This window comes from Barbus barbus, assembly GCF_936440315.1.
Source record: "Barbus barbus genome assembly, chromosome: 12".
Classification (NCBI taxonomy): Eukaryota; Metazoa; Chordata; class Actinopteri; order Cypriniformes; family Cyprinidae; genus Barbus; species Barbus barbus.
Window position 1 is genome coordinate 7,405,245 of NC_136740.1, and position 21,212 is coordinate 7,426,456.

The 21,212-nt window shown below is 38.6% G+C and overlaps 1 protein-coding gene across 1 annotated transcript in view; it reads right to left on the minus strand.

Moving 5' to 3' along the window:
* LOC306878059 (NADH dehydrogenase [ubiquinone] 1 beta subcomplex subunit 9-like) overlaps nucleotides 1-21,212 on the minus strand; it is an 87,388-nt gene that overhangs the window by 27,127 nt on the left and 39,049 nt on the right. The window contains exon 3 of the mRNA XM_079430155.1: nucleotides 6,146-6,259. Coding sequence (XP_079286281.1) covers nucleotides 6,146-6,259 — 114 coding nt within the window. The remainder of the gene's footprint in view (nucleotides 1-6,145; nucleotides 6,260-21,212) is intronic.

A 21,212-nucleotide genomic window follows, 5' to 3' on the forward strand; every position in this document is an offset into this window, starting at 1 on the left:
CTGACGATCACAAACAAGCCAGTTACGATCTCAGGAAATCAATCAAAGCTGCCAAACGACAATATAAAAACAAAGTTGAAGAACAATTCAAAACCAACAACGCAAGAAGCATGTGGCAGGGTATCAATAACATCACAGATTTCAGAGGGAATAAACCAGCTACTGTGAACATTGCCGCCTCTGTACCGGACGAACTTAATCACTTTTATGCTCGTTTCGAGGCTCACAACACCGCCCACAGAGCGCGCTCCCGTGGCTGTAGCAGAAGAGGCGAGCGCACTTTCCTTTTCTGTCGCAGATGTAACCCGATCCTTCCGACGGGTGAACATCCGCAAGGCTGTGGGTCCCGATGGCATCCCAGGCCGTGTGCTCCGAGCATGCGCATTCCAACTGGCCGGGGTTTTCACAGACATTTTTAACCTTTCCCTCTCTCTGTCTGTGGTTCCCGCATGCTTCAAAAAATCCACCATTGTGCCCATACCAAAGAAAAATAAAATCACATGCTTGAATGACTGGAGGCCCATTGCTCTGACACCCATCTTCAGCAAGTGCTTTGAGAAACTCATCAGAGACTACATCTGCTCTGTGCTGCCTGACTCACTGGATCCCCTACAATTTGCATATCGCAGAAACCGTTCCACAGACGATGCTATTGCCTTCACCCTGCACACTGCTCTCTCCCACCTGGAAAATAAGAACACCTATGTGAGAATGCTGTTTGTGGACTACAGCTCAGCATTCAATACCATAGTGCCTGCCACACTGGTTGAGAAGCTCCAGACTCTGGGACTAAACGGATCTCTGTGCAGCTGGATCCTGGACTTCCTGACAGGCAGATGTCAGGTGGTCAGAATGGGCAACAACACTTCATCCCCGCTGACCCTCAACACTGGTGCTCCTCAGGGCTGCGTCCTCAGCCCACTCCTGTACTCCCTGTACACACATGACTGTACAGCAACACACAGCTCCAACGTCATCGTCAAATTTGCTGACGACACAACGGTGATAGGCCTGATCACTGACAACGATGAGACGGCCTACAGAGAGGAGGTGAGAACCCTGACTAAATGGTGTCAAGAGAACCACCTCTCACTCAACATCGACAAGACCAAGGAGCTGGTGGTGGATTTCAGGAGACAGAGCAGAGAACACACACCCATCACCATCAACATGACACCTGTGGAGCGAGTAAACAGTTTCAAATTCCTCGGTGTTCACATCACTGAGGATCTCACATGGTCCGCTCACACAGATGCAGTGCCGAAGAAGACACACCAACGCCTCTTCTTCCTGAGACGGCTGAGGAAGTTTGGAATGAGCCCCAGCATCCTCAGATCATTCTACACCTGCACTGTGGAGAGCATCCTGACGGGCTGCATCACCGCCTGGTTTGGAAACAGCACTGCTGGCAACCGCAAAGCTCTGCAAAGGGTCGTGCGAACTGCCCGTCACATTGTTGGAGGTGAGCTTCCCTCCCTCCAGGACATCTACACCAGGCGGTGTATAAAGAAAGCCCGGAGGATCATCAATGACTCCAGCCACCCGTCCCACAGACTGCTCTCTCTGCTGCCCTCAGGAAGACGTCTCCGCAGCATCCGATCCCGCACTAGCCGACTGAGGGATAGCTTTTTTCCTCAGGCTATCAGGCTAATGAACAGTCAAAACTAATACACCCTACAGCATACTCCCACTTTACAATATACCACGCACTGCACTTTAATTCCATACAGTTCAAACTGGACTACCAGTACACTACTGCACAAATACAACAATCTTTTTGCCAGCACTGGATACCATCCAATGCACATCCATGACATTTGCACATCCGGTTTATATATAATCTGCTGCATCTTCGCATATTACTGTGTGTATATAACGTAGAATGTGTTCTACATACTGTGTATAATGTGTATCGGTAACTGTATGTCTGTCTAATAGTACACTGTGTGTACTGAGTATATGTATGTGTATATTACACATTGTCATCTGTATAAGTCTGTACGTATGTATGGTAATGTCTATATGTAAATTGTTTCTGCACTGTCTGGAGCACGCTCTCAAGAATTTCACTCACGAAGGCACATGTGCTGTGGTGATGTGACAATAAAAGTGATTTGATTTGATTTGATTTTGAGTGATTGTATGTATGTTTGTTAGTTAGAATTGTTTGCTTTAGTGTTTAGTCAATAAAACTCTTGTGCACAAATTACACGAGTTTCTGATTCTGCCTTGCAAATTAATGTCCCTTTACGATTTTTGATCCTTACTACATGCTCTAATGTATTAATGCTTAGGAAAGTATTTTCTGTGGCCAATCTTAGAGTTGATATGAATATACAGTGAATGTTCGCTGGACGAACAGATTAGTTGATGGCAATTTATTCCTGCTACAGTTATTACTGTCAGCCAATATAAATAATTGTAATTAATCATAATTAATTGTAATTATTTATATACAATTCCCTTTTGATTATAAATGGCTAGTCATAAATACTGATGTTAACACACAGGGAAAAAGGTGTAACGGACGCCTCGCAGATAATGTTTTGATTAAAAGATAGTTAACATTAAACAAAAGCGAAACCCTGAGAATTAATTTTTTACAATAGTGCTCTCATTATAACGTTAGCCTATGTAAATGACAGTTATTAATAGTAGTTATTAATGTTCTGCATTTCCATTTTGAGCCGCACGCCCTGAAGATGACCAGTAGAGTGAAGCATTTGATAGCAGGTTTATAATCAATGGGATTTAACGTATAATTTATCTCATATGCTTTGTTATTTATACAACATAACGTTAATATTAGACTTATAGCCTATCTGCACAAAATCCCACAAATGCATAAATAAACGTGTCTGCTCGGCGTTAACTCGTTTTGTGGACGCGTTCTTCTCACAACAACATGCAGAAACAGGCAACTAAACACTAAAAATTTGCAGCGTTTTCTTATAATAGTGTTCTCATTATAATGTTATGTATATGACAGTCCCAGTCATAGTTATTAAAATTGTGCATTGTTGTTTGTAGTGCTCGCGCTGCACACTGAAGAGATAATCACCGTTTAGTAGGCTACAATGAAGCACTTACTGCATCTTATACTCTTATACAAGATAAATAATATATACACTATATATAAACCGGCTGAAATGTTTCTGATGTGTCTGAAATCACTTGTACCCTACCTGATCGAAAAAATCCAGTCTTGGATTTGAGTCTTGTTAAAGATTTAAATCCCTGCCGCCAAGATGCTCCTCTGTCTGTCAAGGATTATGGAAAGTGAAGCTTAAATCTATAGGGGTGGTTGGATTTATTCACGCACGTTAAAATATTTATTTAAACCTTCCTTCTTTTCAGATTCTTATTTACAGCATTATCACAATAGGCTGTATACTAACTTATTGGGAGAAAACTGGTAGTTCTATGTGAAATTAGACATCTGAGCACCCCCATATAGCCAAAATGGCATGATCATAACACCCCGCGAATATTCGACTGTGAGTCGAATCAGTCTCCTCCTATCGAAGCATCGAATCATCGACTATTCGGGGTCACCCCTAGAAAAGTGTAAAAATATTTTCAGTTTATTATGAAACTGTGGTGGCCACCAAAGTAGTAAATTAATGGGAAACACTGGATTACATTTCAATTGAAATGACACAAAGATATTGTTACTGTTTGTTGTTCATTTATATAACCACACTTCAATCTGTGACTCATTGAAGCAGGATCTCCATCCTGCTTCAATGACTACCGTCCAATAGCACTCACTCCCATCCTCATGAAGTGCTTTGAACGGCTAGTCTTGCACCACATCAAGTCTGTCCTCCCCCCCTCCCTGGACCCCTTCCAGTTTGCATATAGGTCCAACCGCTCGACCGATGATGCCATCACCACTGCCCTCCACCCAGCCCTCACACATCTGGAGAAAAAAGACTCATATGTCAGGATGCTGTTCATAGACTTCAGTTCAGCATTCAACACAATCATCCCTCAACAGCTCACTCACAAACTGGCCCAGCTGGGGCTCAATACCTCTCTGTGCAACTGGCTGTTGGACTTCCTGACCGGGAGACCTCAAGCAGTACGGGTCGGCAGTAACACATCCAGCACCATCACACTGAACACTGGGGCCCCCCAAGGATGTGTGCTGAGCCCCCTCCTCTTCACTCTGCTGACCCACGACTGCACACCATCACACAACTCCAACATTTTCATTAAGTTTGCGGATGACACGACTGTGGTGGGTCTCATCAGCAACAGAGATGAGACAAACTACAGGAGCGAGGTGAGCCGCCTGGCCGGGTGGTGCAGTGACAACAATCTCTCTCTGAATGTGAAGAAGACGAAGGAGATTGTTGTTGACTTCAGGAGAGTACACACTCAGCATGCCCCTCTGACCATCAACGGCGCGACTGTGGAGAGAGTGAGCAGCACCAAGTTCCTGGGTGTGCACATCACTGAGGACCTCTCCTGGACTAACAACACTGTAGCACTGGCCAAGAAAGCACAGCAGCGTCTCTACTTCCTCCGCAAACTCAGAAGAGCCAGAGCCCCGGCCCCCATCATGTGCACCTTGTACAGAGGCACCATCGAGAGCATCCTAACTAGCTGCATCACTGTGTGGTATGGCGCTTGCAACGCATCCTGCCGCAAGTCACTTCAACGCATAGTGAGAGCAGCTGAGAAGATCGTTGGTGTCTCTCTCCCCTCCCTCCAGGACATTTACAACACCCGTCTCACCCGCAGAGCCCTCCGCATTGCAGGTGATCCCACCCAGCCGACACACAGCTTCTTCAGTCTGCTGCCATCAGGGAGGACACTGCGGAGTCTCCAGGCGAGGACCAGCAGACTGAAGGACAGCTTCATACATCAAGCTGAACTCCCTCCCGTCCTTGCCCCCCCTCCCCTCTTTCACCCCCATTTAACACAGCAACACACTAGGAACTCTGACTCTGTGACACCCCCCCCCACACACCCATAGGACCCCCCCCACCGACCAACAAACTGTGACCGGCACCTGTCACTTGTGCAGCATTGGCTGATCACTACCCATCCAACATTGACTGCAAATTACCTCTTCGGATAGTCTGACAAAAATCTATCCGAACAGTCACTTCGACTTGTCACTTTAACAGACTGATAAGCTCTTCTTGCACTACACTCATAACAAAACAAAGCAAAACAAATCTGCACAGTTTTGTTTTTGTACATTCAACTGGTTTGCACTCCATCTATTCTGCCATGTGCCTTATGCACTTTATCTATCTCTCTTTTTTATTTTTCTACAATGTCCTCAGACTGATAAGCTCTTTTGCACTACAAATATATCTACACAGTGTTGTTTTTATTTAACTGGTTTTGCACTCTATCTGCCATGCGCCTTATGCCACTTTATCGATCTAATTCTTATTTTTTTCTACAATATCCTCATTTGTATATTTGTATAGTTGTATGTACATATGTTTAAACTGTATTTATCTGTATCTGAACGTGTTTAATGTTAACTGTATGCACCAAGGGTCTGAGAGTAATGCAATTTCAATTCTCTGTATGTATGTGCTGTACATGTGGAAGAATTGACAATAAAGCTGACTTGAACTTGACTTGAACTTGAATAATTACAATGTGTCATTATGAGTCACAGATTTTAGTTTCTATCTCTGCTACTTGGACAATATTCTTTTTTATTTTTAAATCATTCAAGTACATTTAGGTTTATAACAGGTCTAGTTCTCAACTTATGGATGACCAGGAATTTTAGTTTGTGAGTAAAGCTGCAAATTCATCCCTCAACCCTGTCTCCATAATAATCTTCTGATATGTGCAGCACAGCTGAGTGAAGAATCACTGCATTGCATTAATGATAAATCTATTAGCAAAGAGTGCTTTTCTTCCAAACAAAAAGTTGCATCATAATGACGTTAAGTGTGCTCAGGCCTGGAATGTTAAGTGCAACAGGTGTGCACGTTGATTTCATGGTGAGTTAAAGGACATACAAAGTAATTTTAGTTGTACTCCACCATTGAAAAATTAGGCGATGTCATTTAACCTCCCATGAGTGTGATGAAGGTCTCGTCAACAACCCTGACAGCAAAGCATCTGGTTTGTGCAAAAGGCCACAGAAAGACATGATCATGCAAACCTCTTTATCCCAGCTCTGAACCCGCAGCTTTTTCCACTGTTCCCTCTTAGCAAAGTAGTCAGGGTACATGGATTTCTCTGAGGGATGCCAATGATCTAGACACCATTCGGGAACCTAGAAAAGTGGAGATGTAAGTGTACAGGTAATTAATAACTGAAAATGACATTACAAATCATGTAGCCTCTGGCCGTTTTACTGTTCTTCTAATGAGATTCATTAACTCCACCCAACTGATTGTCAACAAATTTGGTCCAAATAAAGCCAAAACTGCCAGAAAAAAATTTGAGATTCTCTGACTGCAATTGATTCTCTTTTTTTGTAAGTGTGACCTGCTGATACAGATTTTCGCAGATTCTGATTTTCTTTCTAAGAACTATAATTGGCAGCAAATACAAACAAAAATCGGTACTTTTTTAATGCAAAAAAAGAAAAAAAGATAAATAAATAAATTTACGTAATAAAATAATTTTGTAAACATTATGTTACATATGTTCTCTCACTTAACCGTCTAGGGTCGCCAAAAGCGCCGGTGGGAGCACTTGCACTATTTTCTGACAACAGCGAAAAGAACTTAAACTGCTCTGTCATTTTTGATTGGACACATAAAAGTTGCTTAATGTCTACTTTTAAATGAAGTAAGTCTTATAGAAAACAAATATTCTGTGATAAATTAAATCCTACAAGAGGCCAAGTTTTTCCTGTCTGAGCACATTATCTCTAATGTGATCACGCCCACACGCTGTTTGCGCTATTGATATTAAAAATATCCACCTGAGATATGCCAACATGTAAATGCCCATATCACCTCTGTAAACAAAGCAGCAACATGTTCATCTCAGTTACTTTTCATTTTTGGGAGAAGACAGGCTGAGAGGAAAGTCTTGTGAAGAAAGCGAAGCGATGCATGGCTTGAGCCAACAGAGGACATAATTTATGCAGAGAAAGTAATGTTTATTATTGGCATTAGACAACGTGTTATTGTGACAAACTTGTTTGTTCTTGTTTATTTATTTATATAGCACAGTTTAATACAACACCAGGTTGCCCAAAGTGCTTCACAATAGCACAATCAAATTATATAAAAAACATGACATAGTCACACATGACAACACACATCACATAACAAAATAGGCACAATTAAAATAACTAAACCTGCATCACAACAAGCACCGGCAGCCAATTTAGTGATGCAAGTAATGGAGTGAGCAAGTCATGTTTTTTTTTAAGACTTAATCATTCTTGAACATCTTAAACTTGAACACATTTATTAAGTTGGTCTTTTCCCAAACTATAATTTCAGTCTAAAATGCGTGAAATCGAATGCAACATTTTGAAATATGATGGGCAACCTTTCATTGCATCTAAATGTTGTACGACGTGAGGATGTTTATGTTCTATATACTATAAAACACCTATCTATACTATAGATATATACTAATCTTAACTGTGAAATACTCAGTTTGCATATATCTGTTTAAATGCAGGTTTACAATAAGCTTAACAATAATTATTTAGTATCTCAGATATAAAATGTCATTTTTTGTACTGTATGATAATACATTAGGGGTGTAACGGTACACGTATTTTTGGTACGTGTCTTTCAGTTAGGTTCGGTAGAGGTGAGACAGGTCGCTGTATACATGCCTCAGTTCTGACGGCAGCGGCACACACGATCATCCCTTCCTCTTTACTACTAGTTTTAATGTGAAAAACATGAACTACACTGCAAAAACTGAAATCTAAGTAAAAAAAAAAAAAAAAAAAAAAAAAAAAAAAAGCTTATTTCAAGAAAATGTCTTGTTTTTTGCCATTAAAGATAAATAGTCTTATAAAATACATTGCACATTAGACTCCATCCTTTCCATTCATTCACACATATATATATATATATATAGATGACTGAATGAATGAATGATGTTTTTATATAGCGCTTTACTGAATATCGCTGTACACCCAAAGTGCTTAACAATCATGTAGGGGGTCGCTCCTCAACCACCAACAGTGTGCATTATCCACCTGGATGATGCGACGGCAGCCACAGTACAACGGTGCCAGTGCGCTCACCACACACCAGCCGCATATATGACTTTTATTCATCAGATGAACACAAAATAAGATCTAAATCATCTAAATTAAACAATCTCTCTTCTTATAAGACAAGTATGGGACGTCCAAAAATGACACTTCAAAAACTACTCAAAGTGAATATGACAGTAACTCATACAACCCGTTAATGAAACAACATTTTAAACTTCACCGTCGCGTTCACTTTGTGTGGTTTCTGAAGTGGTCCTGTCCCCTTGCATTAAAAATCAGACTAAAAATCTTTGCTTGTGTTCATCTGAAGAAAGAAAGTCAAACATCTGGGACAACATGAGATTCTTAACTTTTAATAACAATGTGATGCAGAGGTTAGAAACATATTCCAGACAGAATGCAAGAATGGGCTGAATTAATGAGGAGAGTCAGAATTAAAACATACAACATTAATGTTTTGAAAGGCCACTTTTTTGTGTTGTCGTCTACATCACTGTCTAAAAGGATAATTAATCTTTTGTTTATTTGGGGCATTTTTATTTGGGTTTTTCTCAGCAAATATTGCTACATAATTATTAGTGACTAATTATATGAATTAATGAGCAAATCATGTAATTATGTCAAATTCCTACTCAATGTGTCACATAATGACATATTAATACAACTTATCCATTGAAGTGAAGTGAAGTGACCCATACTCGGAATTCGTGCTCTGCATTTAACCCATCCAACGTGCACACACACAGCAGTGAACACACACACACCGTGAACATACACCCGGAGCAGTGGGCAGCCATTTAATGCTGCAGCGCCCGGGGAGCAGTTGGGGGTTCGGTGCCTTGCTCAAGGGCACCTCAGTCGTGGTATTGAGGGTGGAGAGAGACATTCACTCCCCCCACCTACAATTTCTGCCGGCCGGGGACTCGAACCCGCAACCTTTGGATTACAAGTCTGACTCTCTAACCATTTGGCCACGACTTCCCCCATTACCTGGTAAGACACAACATGAATTACAATTAAGTAAACATACAATGCTCATTTAAACACTTTTTTGGAGATTTGTAACATTTAATAAAAGAATAATAATTACCACAAAAATATGAATTATATTAAAATTTTCATCACTGATTTTATTTGCACTCAATCTTGTGCATTCAGCCAATATATTACACAATATATTTTAAACAATGTTGATAACCCAACAGATCTGGATCAGCATTCACTTCCATTGTAGGAATAAAATTCTATAAAAGTGAATGGTGACACAGATCTTGTTTTGATTGCTGATGTGTGTGCAATCTAAATTCTGTATTTTTTATATTTGGTTTTCTAGCCTTCAGAGGATCCAGATACCTACATCCACAGGCGCGCATTTTCCACTCATGTCTTGCTGGTTGGTGAGGAGAACTGCATGGTGGTTGTAGGTACAACCCCAGTTCTAACATTTGAGAAAGACTTGCTCCACGAGGGGCCTCTCTACCTCCCGGCCTATTACTAGGCATTCCATCTCACATATATAAAGTGTCTTGCAACACTCTTGTCTGTGTTGCAAACACAAGTTCTGAGAGATGCGTTCCACAAGCAGGATGCAACCCCCTCGTACAAAAAGACCATTCAAGAATGGAGAATGTTTGTTGACTAATTACTTTTTCAAACCTGTTGTATGTCTGAGGCTGTGAGAGAGCTGCAGTGTTTTTTCTTCTTCTTCCATTTGCACTTGATTTGTGCGGTTAGTTTTTTCCCCATTTTCAGTAGTGTTTCATGTCTCTGACATACAGTAATGCAATACATTTGAGTAATTACTGTTTGTAACTTACGGGCCTACTGTTTGAGGTTACAGTGTCATTCTGTGCCAGTGTTTTTTTTTTCTGTGCCAAAGTTTTAGTTAGTCAGTCTTTTGGACTGCTCATCCTGTTTTGCTATACCCCAGTTGTTTAATACGAAAATGTTCATTCGTCAATCTGCCATACATTAAAGGCATAGTGGACCAAAAAATGAAAATCGTCCTCATTTACTCACCTTTATGTTGTTTCAAACTTGTGTGAGTTTATTTGTTCTGTTGACTACAGAAGAATATATTTTGGAGAATGTTGGTAACTAGACAGTTTATGGTAGCCATTGACTTGTCAATGTCAACCGACATTCTCCAAAATATCATCTTCTGTATTCAACAGAACAAAGAAACTCTTACAGGATTGAAAGAACAAAGGTTTGAGTATGAATTTTCATTTTTGGATCACTATCTTTTTAATGCTGTACAATGATTCAGTAATTGCTGTTTGAAGCTTAAATGACTGCCGTTTGAGGTTGTGTATGCGACAAGACTGAGGCAATTATTATTTTTCCTACAATTATTATTATTCAGTGCCTATAAAAAGAGAAATCTGTTTAATTTTAAGCATGTTTGTCTAGTTTTAAGACCCATAGTATTTTTAGTGACTAGATTCAAGTTAAAATATTCTAGTTTATTATAACTTACTCAACTCTTATAAAAAGCTAAAAAGTCTGGTTTTAAGAATTTGTATCTAGTTTTAAGATCCAGTAGCATTTATTATTGACTAGATATTTTTGCTACTTTCAAGAATTCTTACCAAGTCGTTTTTTTGCTTACCCCATTGGCAGATTTTTTTTGCTTGATTTTGGTACACTTTAACTAGATTTAAGTTACTTTTGCTTGTTTTAAGAAGGGCCTTTTTTTGCAGTGTAACATCTCATGCCTCATGTAATAGATTGGTGTTTCACTCGCGGAAAGATGAGATTAAAACGGCTTGTAAACAAAATGTCACGTAGCATTTCATTTACCTCAGGCAAGTCATCAGTGTCCACAGCTCGTTCACCAGAGAAATTAAGTCTAGAGAAGAGCATTTCACAAAATATTAGACTAGGCTATATAGGCTAGTCATTATATTTTGCTCTACCTGTTAGTGATGTCTAAATTTTGTAATGTAGTCATATATTTAAATAAATATTTTATGAAGCAAGTTATGATAGACACTGTGTAAATTATTATATTTCAACAACAAATAGAAATTGTAGCCTATAATAATAAGTTAATTTAAAAACTGCATTGAGTGCAATTTACACGTTTGCATACAATCTTTTTTAAATTTGAGTGTTTATTATTATATAAAAATAAATAGTAATTCAATTTAAGTTTGGGCTCTGTTGTTAATTGTAACCTTATGGTAAAAGGGCTACCTATAGTTTAGAGCAGAAGCTGAGGTAGATTTTTAGGCCTATAGATTTAATTTTAGGCCTATAGAATATTTCACATGATGCCATGTCTAAACAAGATGTCCAGGACCTCCATCAGAAATATAAGCCCACAACATCACAAATTTAGCAGTATATTTCATTGTTAACATGGAGTACTTTTTATCCGTGTTCACCAAACCCATCTAGAGTGTTTGCTTCTAAAAAGCTAATTTTTTAAGTTTTTAAGTTTCATCTGACCATAGATGCCAGTCCCATTTTAAGTTCCAGTCGTGTCTGACAACTGAATGTGCTAGAGTTTGTTTTTGGATGAGCTAGGATAATTTTTTCTTGAAACCCTCCCAAACAACAAAGGTGATGTAGGTGCTGTTTGACTTTTTTTTTTTTTTTTTTTTTTTTTAAGTTTTTCTGACCCCGAGAGACAACTATTTTCTGCAATTCTCCAGCTTTGGTCCTTGGAGAGTGTTTAGCCACTCAAACTCTCCTTCTCACCATGCATTAGGACGATATAGACTTAAGTCCTCTTCCAGGGAGTTTCGTAACATTTTCTGTTGATTGGAAATTCTTAATTATTGCCCTGATGGTGGAAATGGGAATTTTCATTGCTCTAGCTCTTTTCTTAAAGCCACTTCACTGATTTGTGAAGCTCGATTATCTTTTGCTGCACATCAGAAATATATTCTTTGGTTTTTCTCATTGTGATGGATGATTAAGGGAATTTGGGCTTTGTTTTCCCTCCTATTTATATTTCTGTGAAACAGGAAGCCATGGCTGGATAATTTCATGTTGATAAACCCCCTGGAGCGCTCAAAATTGTGAATATGAATGTGAATATACTTCAGAGATATTTTACTCATAAGAATTTCAAGGGGTGCCAATACTTGTGTCCAATGTGTATTTGAGAAAAACATTTATTTCCTAATGATATTTCCCCCCATTTTAAATTCTTATCCAATGAAAGGGTAGATTTGTGAATTTTGTGAAATTTTTTAATAAAAGATCAAAAGGATTAACAATGCAGATTAATTTTCACAGCCTTCTTTGATCATATTTACCAAGGGTGCCGATATTTTTGGCCATGACTGTATGTGTATGCATATTAGTGGTCAAAATTTGCGCATTAACGGGGGCGATTAATTTTTTCAGTTTAACGCGTTAAAATTATTTAACACCGTTAACACATGGTTGGAGCCAAGGGTTGTCCACCCCACTCATAACTGCTGTTTCTGTCTGTTTTTTCTTGACAAGAAATACATTTATTCAGTTGCAGAATGTCTTTACAATCACATCAATCCGGAGACGTTTCAGACACGCGCTCCAGCTTCACTTCAGCATCAGGCGCGAGTCAAACAAGCGCGGAAACCAATGCCGTGGTCAGTTAAGGCATCACGTTTAGCAGCGGCAGCTCTTAAAGAAATAGCAGCCAAATAACCTAATAAGCAGCTGCGGTGATGTCTGTTCATCAAGAATAAAAGAAAAAAAGAGGAAATGAATAACTTTTATATAGCTGTAAGTATTTATCTGTATTTAGTTTAGAATTTAGTGTTTGATAACTTTATTCAATTTCTGTATATTTCTGCTGAGGGGCACAGGTAGCCTAGCTAAATATAACATTTATTATAATGGGTTTATTAGAAGTTATTTTTAAAGTCTAATAAAAGTTAAAATTGATAGCTCTTAATCATAATGTAATGTTTAATGGCTATAGTCAATGGTTAAATATTAGGGGAATTTTTTTTTTTATAGGGAAATCAGTATTACTTGGTATCAGTGGTATTGGCCTTCAGTCATAAAAAAAGATGCCATTAAACAAATATGTTGTTTGTACATTAATTTGAAAATTGAATGTGAAATATATATATATTTTTTTTTTTTTTTTTTTTTTTTTTTTTTTTATATACACACACACGCACAGTGGGGAAAAAAATTATTTGATCCCCTACTGATTTTGTAAGTTTGCCAACTGACAAAGAAATGATGAGTCTATAATTTTAATGGTAGGTTTATTTTAACAGTGAGAGACAGAATCTCTCTTTCTCAGGGTGCCAAACCGAAGGCGTTGGCGACCATGACTTGATACTGATTGGTGGTTAACATCAGGACCGTGGTTGATGTATCCAACCATCTGCTCTAATCGTCCGTCAGTTTCTCACTTTGTCAGAATACCAACAATAGACAGAAGACAAACAAATAGAGAGAGACAGAATAACAACAAAAAAATCCAGAAAAACGCATTTCAAAAAAAGTTATAAATTGATTTGCATTTTAATGAGTCAAATAAGTATTTGACCCCTTCGCCAAACATGACTTAGTACTTAGCCACCAGGTTTGCACACATCTCAAGAGGGATTTTGTCCCACTCCTCTTTGCAGATCCTCTCCAAGTCATTAAGGTTCTGAGGTTGACATTTGGCAACTTGAACCTTCAGCTCCCTCCACAGATTTTCTACGAGATTAAGGTCTGGAGACTGGCTAGGCCACTCCAGAACCTTAATGTTCTTCTTCTTGAGCCACTCCTTTGTTGCCTTGGCCATGTGTTTTGGGTCATTGTCTGGCTGGAATACCCATCCACGAACCATTTTCAATGCCCTGGTTGGCTCCCTTTAAGAAAGTGCTCCTAATCTCAGCTCCTTACCTATATAAAAGACACCTGGGTGCCAGAAATCTTGCTGATTGAAAGGGGATCAAATACTTATTTTACATGAAAACGCAAATCAATTTTCTGGATATTTTTCTTGTTATTCGATCTCACTGTTCAAATAAACCTACCACTAAAATTATAGACTGATCATTTCTTTGTCAGTGGGCAAACATACAAAATCAGCAGGGGATCCCCCACTGTATATAGTTATGGGCAAAAATATCGGCACCCTTGCAATTCTGTCAGAAAATGCAACCCTTCTCTCAGAAAATTGTTGCAGTTGCAAATGTTTTGGTACTCACGTTTATTTATTTTTTTGTTTGCATTGGACACATTAAAAAAAACTGAAGTCAAATCTGATCCAATTCCACACAGAACCCAAAAATTACACTGGACAAAATGATTGGCACCCTTAACTTAATATTTGGTAGCACCCCCTTTGGAAAAAAATAACTGAAGTCAATCGCTTCCTGTAACCATGAATGAGTTTCTTACACCTCTCTACTGGAATTTTGGACCACTCTTCTTTTGCAAACTACTCTAGGTCATTCAGATTTGAAGGATGCCTTCTCCCAACTGCTGTTTTGAAATCTCTCCACAGGTGTTCTATGGGATTCAGATCTGGACTCATTGCCATTTCAGAACTCTCCAGCGCTTTGTTTGAAACCATTTCTGAGTGTTTTGAAGTCAAGTCACCTTTATTTATATAGCGCTTTTAACAATGTAAATTGTGTCAAAGCAACTGCACAATATCAAAAAAGGAAAATAGTGTCAATAATGTAAAATGAAAAGATTAAAAAAAAAAAAATTCAGTTAAAAGGCATTTCATTACTGAATTCAGTGATGTCATCATCCAGCTCAGTTCAGTTTAAATAGTGTCTTTGCAATCAGGTCGACGATATCGCTGGAAATGAAGTGTCCCCAACTAAGCAAGCCAGAGGCAACAGCGGCAAGGAACCAAAACTCCATCGGTGACAGAATGGAGAAAAAAACCTTGGGAGAAACCAGGCTCAGTCATTTTGAGCCAGTTCTCCTCTGAAGTTTGTTTCGGGTCATTGTCCTGCTGGAAGACCCACGACCTCTGGTGGAGATGCAGCTTTCTGACACTGACGTTGCGCCCCAAAATTCTTTGGTAATCATCAGATTTCTTGATACCGTTCACATAGTCAAGGCATCCATTGCCAGCAGCAGCAAAGCAACCCCAAAACATCTTTGAACCTCCACCATGTTTGACTGTAGGGACGGTGTTCTTTTCTTTGAAGGTCTCATTTCATTTTCTGTAAACAGTGCCATGATGTCCTTTACCAAAAAGCTCTACTTTTGTCTCATCTGTCCACAGTATGTTCTCCCAAAAGGATTGTAGTTTTGGCAAGTTTTGGCAAACTCCAGTCTTGCTTTTTTATGCCTTTGTGTCAGCAGTGGTGTCCTCCTGGGTTTCCTACCATAGCGTCGCTTTTCATTCAGATGGCGATGGATAGTGCGAGCTGACACTGTTGTACCCTGTGTCTGCAGATCAGCTTGAATTTGTTTGGAAGTTAATCAGGGTTCTTTATCCACCATTCAAACAATCCTCCGTTGTAATTTTTCATTAATTTTGCTCTTCCGCATACATATATTTATTCCATGGTCTGTCTGAATACTGGATTCTGCTTGGCTGGCAGGTATGCAGTAAAACAGTTTGATACACAGGTAGTTCCAAGTCAGTTTAGCATAGCTCAGACCAAAAAAAAAAAAATACCCACCACCTACTTGATTGAGCTTAAAGCCACAGTTTCTCAATCTGGACTCAAACCATGGCTGTTTCTCAATTCCAAGAAAGTAGAGAACGAAGAATGAAATATGACTATGTTAAGATTCATTTTAATATGGCAATAAAAATACTGCAGTCTTTCGATGGGTCTTACCACGTTATTAAAATTAAGCAAATCAAAACGATAAATGTTTATTTTCAAGAGCCGTCAAGTATTTGCGAGAGTGAGTTTAAAGCTTAAAGGCTTCCGTACACCGGCCACCCGCAGCATCTTCTGGGATTTCTAACGACTCGATTCTCTGAAGTCTGCACTCGATACATCCTCGATATAAAGAACACATCTGGGAACTTTCATGCGTCCTCTGTACTTGCATTCTTGAGAATTGGAACTGAACTTCGACAGTTAAAAATGACGTACACGAGAACACAAGGACGCAAGATCGCTAAAGAACGCATATTGAGAAACAGCCCATGCTTCCACTTCACCAAACCATGTTAAATTCTGTGGTGGTGGGTGGCGCAGTGGATAAGACACATGCCTTTGGTGTGAGAGACCCGGGTTCGAATCCACTGTGAGACACCAATGTGTCCCTGAGCAAGACACTTAACCCCTAGTTGCTCCAGAGGCGTGCGACCTCTGACATATATAGCAATTGTAAGTCGCTTTGGATAAAAGCATCAGCTAAATGAATAAATGTAAATGTAAATTCTCCACTTTTACCTGGCTAAATACATAGGAGCAGGCTACCTAGCGCCCCTACAGAACAGGAGTAGTATTACATAAAAAAAAAAAAAAAAAGAAAACCCTAACCAAACTCTGGGTTGTTAAAAGCACATGTATTTAACTCTCTGGGATCTGAGGGTGTTTTGGGGCCCTGGAGAATCTTTGACATGTCCTGACATTTGTGGGGGTTTTTTCAGTATCTTAAAAAATATTAATGGTTAAAGTCTGATAATACTGTATTCGGCACAAACTGGGCTACAATAATATGTGAGCAACATGAAAGTACATGTTTTGTGTTTTTGAGAAAACAATGTTTATGCATTGTAAGTGAAAAACAAAAATGTTTAAGTCACTGAAATAAGGCCATAAAACACATACAGAATATTTGTTCAAGACTTTTGAGAACTGAACGTGGTAGACCAGAGTTTTTGCTACAAAATGATGTGAAAATTATCCTGTTCACTCCTTCACAGAAAACAATATACTGAATTAAAATCTGTAAAACATGTTTTGTGATAGAATTCCCTTATGCGAGGGAGTGACAATGGCCATGAATATTTAGTGATTCACAGCTGAGAGACAAAGGGCCTCCCATAATGGGACATCGATATGAATGTGAATGAGGCAGGTAAGAAAGTGTGAGGAGAGTCAAATAATGTGGGTTTTTGATTATTATTTGTATTTTATTTGCAATACAGTATTATAAAAATATACACAGTGAAGGTCAAGGACACATGATTGAACATACAGATCTGAACACTGAGACTTGAACAGTAACACCTTTGTGCCAAGCATTCATAGTGTTAACAATCACACTACTTTTATATCTTGTGGTTTTATATGTTATAAAACATTAAACAAACATCCTGGCATTGTGAGACATTTAGACAATTAAATTACACGTTTCAAAATGTTTCACTTGATTTCATGCATGTAGTCAGGAATTATAATTTGGGAAAAGTCTAACTAGTAAAATGTGTACAAGTTATGTCACAATAACACAATAACAACAGATGCAAGTAATTTTATGCTACTCTTACAGAATTTTTGGAAAATGCCCATCCCTAATTCCATTCAGGAGTTATAGGCATTTTACTAAAAGTGTCCCAGCCCCTTTGTAATGTTTTGGCACTCCTTTGCGACAATGAGTCGACAATTCAACTTTTTTTTGATAGTTATTGATATTCACTCTCCAGAGAATCTTTCTGCACTGGTTTGGTTCTGATCAAGTGAAAAACCTAGGACTACTTTGCAAAAGTAGGTTTTACAAAAAATGTGAAATACCCAAAAATTTCACCAGGCTCATGATCGAATCTGAGGCGACCGCTTTTTCCGGCATGAGCCAAGAAATCCGACGACATAAGACACTTGAGCCTGTGACTGACAGTTTAGGAGATAGGAGCGATTTCGTACTTTTAATTGCTGTAGCGTCCCCCATAAGGCTGATTGGCCTTGGCCACATTGCAGGCGGTTTGAGTGCTACCATCCCTCCAAGTTTCAAGTCTCTACGATTTACGTTTTGTCTACACAATCAGTTTTATGTGGAGATCACGTGACCATTCTTTAAAATAGGGCTCAGCGCTATGTGCTCGAACCCCTAAATATGAGAGCAAAGCGTCAGTGGGTGGTGGCAAGTGTCACTTATCCACACTATTACATTATAGAGTACAACATTCCAAAAGCTGTCGTTTTGGCAGACTGCCTTCAATATGAGCTGTTTTTAGACTGTACTATAAAACACCCTGTAAGTTTCAGAACTCAACTTTGTCAATGACCTCTTATATGTCAAAAGATCAAGGGATTTTGGTTTCTCAGTTCATGACCCCTTTAACTAGACTATATCATGTTATAAATATATAAACTATTTTTACCACAATATGTTTGTTCCGAGTTTCTTTTTGTGTGCTTTTGCGCTCATTTCAAGATTCACGATTTTTATTTGTCACATACACAATTATACAGAGTATAACCAGCAGTGAAATGTAGGTCAGGTCCGCTCCAAGGACAGTGCAATTATAAAGTAGACAAATATTAAAAAAAAATAAAATCAGAAAAAAATAAAATAAAAAAATATCAATATAAATGTGCTGGTCAGTATGTTGTTGACTTAGTAATAAGAGGAATGTGCAAAAAGTTGTACAGGGTATTTAAATAGCTGCAATATGAGGTAGAAAAAATTCAGAATAGCTTATTGATATGGTGATATTTACATAGAGTCATGTGATGTTATGACACAGAGTTCGACCTGATGGCCTGGGGGAAGAAGCTCCTCCTAAGTCTCTCAGTCTTTGCCATCAGGCTACGGAAGCGATTACCAGATGGAAGCAAAGTGAATAGATGGTTACCAGGGTGATTTGAGTCCTTGATGATTTTAACAGCTCTACTTTTGCAGCGTTTGAGGTAGATGTCCTGCAGAGTGGGGAGAGCAGACCCTGAGATGCACTCAGCTAAGCGCACAACTCTCTGTAGTGCTTTGCAGTCCTGATTGGATCTGTTTCCATACCACACTGAGATGCACCGAGTCAATACACTTTCTATGGTCCCTGAATAGAAAGTTTTCAGGATTGCTGGTGAGACCCTGAATTTCCTCAGCTGTCGCAGATGGTACAGTCTTTGCCTGGCTTTCTTAACCCTTTGGGGTCGGCTGTATCGCCGGCGATACGAACTCGGTTTTTTTAAGATAAGTGCAAAAGACACTAAAAATGCTCTGTTGATTTTGGTCACACAAATAAGTGTTATACATCAATCGAAACTGTTAAGTGTCTACTTTTTTTTGAGTACACTCACGATTACAACAAAACTTTGTGGTTTTGGGGAAAAAAGAAAACAAACAGGGTACGCTGTCTGTCTTCTCCGCGATATATTTATAGTAACGCGTCACTAAAATGAAGTGTAACTCAGCAAATACTCAACACAGAAACATGACAGTTATATATATAGAAAGCCTAAAGTGTCTGCTTTCAACTGAAGTAAGTGTTGTCAAAAACAAATGTTCTGTGATAAAGTAATCCGTATGAAACCGACACGATGTTCAGTCTGTCCAGTCTAACTCATTATTTCTAATGTGATCCCGCCCCCTCGTGTTCACATGTAAATAACCACGTGACGCGCGCACGCTTGGAGACGCCCAACAACAAACACAGTCATGAGACTCCGTTCATCTCTGCTGCTGTTTGTTTCTGGAAGAAGACGCGCTGAGTAAAGGCTGGATTTACCTCAGAATAAGAGCCAAGAGTTCTTCCAGAATACATCGATCGATCTGATAAGTAAGTAAATGCTTCTTTTTTGCATTAGTTAGCGTGTTATTGTGACAAACCTGAACGCGTTTAGTTGGGTTTTCCCCAAACGACAACATGATGAATGCTACGCATCTAAGAATGTTTAATGTTCACAAATAGATTTAATATCGTGCTAAACAATAACAATTAGTTTCTCAGATATAAAATATCCTTTTTTTAATGGTACAAAGTACATCCTTTTGTAGTTCACAGCATATGTGAGTCTATGGCTGCAGAATCATAACAGCTTCTATAAAATCATACATACTAGACTATATGACTGCAAAATCATAGTTGTTTTTCCCAAACTGTAATTCCAGACTACAGTGTTTGAATATGATGGACAATTCATTGTACTTCAATTTCTTACGGCACGATGTTGTTTTCATGCTCTATATAAAACAATAATATGAGAGTATATTGTAACATGATGAATGCTACAAGTCTAAGTATGTTTACAACATGTTTATTATTAATAGCCTACTCTGTTCAAAAATAGATTATAATAGCGTGCTAAACAATAATATTTTCTTAGATATAAAATATTTTTTATAGTACAAATTACATCCTTTTGTGGTTCACAGCATACATGAGTCTATGGCTGCAGAATCATAACAGCTTCTATAAAAATCATGCATACTAGACTATATGACTGCAAAATCATAGTTGTTTTTTTGGGGGGATTTTTTTCCCCAAACTGTTGTTTTCATGCTCTATATAAAACAATAAAAGTAATATGAGAGTACATTGTAACATGATGAATGCTACGAGTCTAAGTATGTTTACAACATGTTTATTATTAATAGCCTACTCTGTTCAAAAATAGATTTTAATAACGTACTAAACAATAATAATTAGTTTCTCAGATATAAAATGTATTTTTTTTGTGTACAATAGTACAAAGCATGCATGAGTCTATGCTCACAAATGTTTTTGGTTGTTTGTATTTTATTGAATCAGGTACCTGAACCACAGATGAATCCTGATGACTTTCTTCAAGATGTTTTCCTCTGAGATCGCTCTACCAACATCAGATGGTCAACTACACTGATATTCTATGGTAAAACAAGATCCTTGACTACTGATTATGTTTTTTCTTCTTGAATCCATGGAAATAAGTAAATGTAATGTACTTGTTCCACTTGTTGAACAGAATCTGTTGCAGGAATGACTCAAAGTCTGTTCACATCTCTGTGGGTAGATCAGTGTGCACAATAATGTGTCTTTGATCTTCATTATGTATGTTTTGATTATACTGTGTTGTAAATAAAATACAAATAATTTAAAAACCCCATTTTTTCAGTCTCCTCACACTCTCTCTCTTACCTGCCTCAGTCACAGTCACACTGATGGCCCATTAGCAGCTTTAGGGGAGGGCCCTTTGTCTCTCAGGTGAGAATCACTTAATATTCAAGACCATTACCA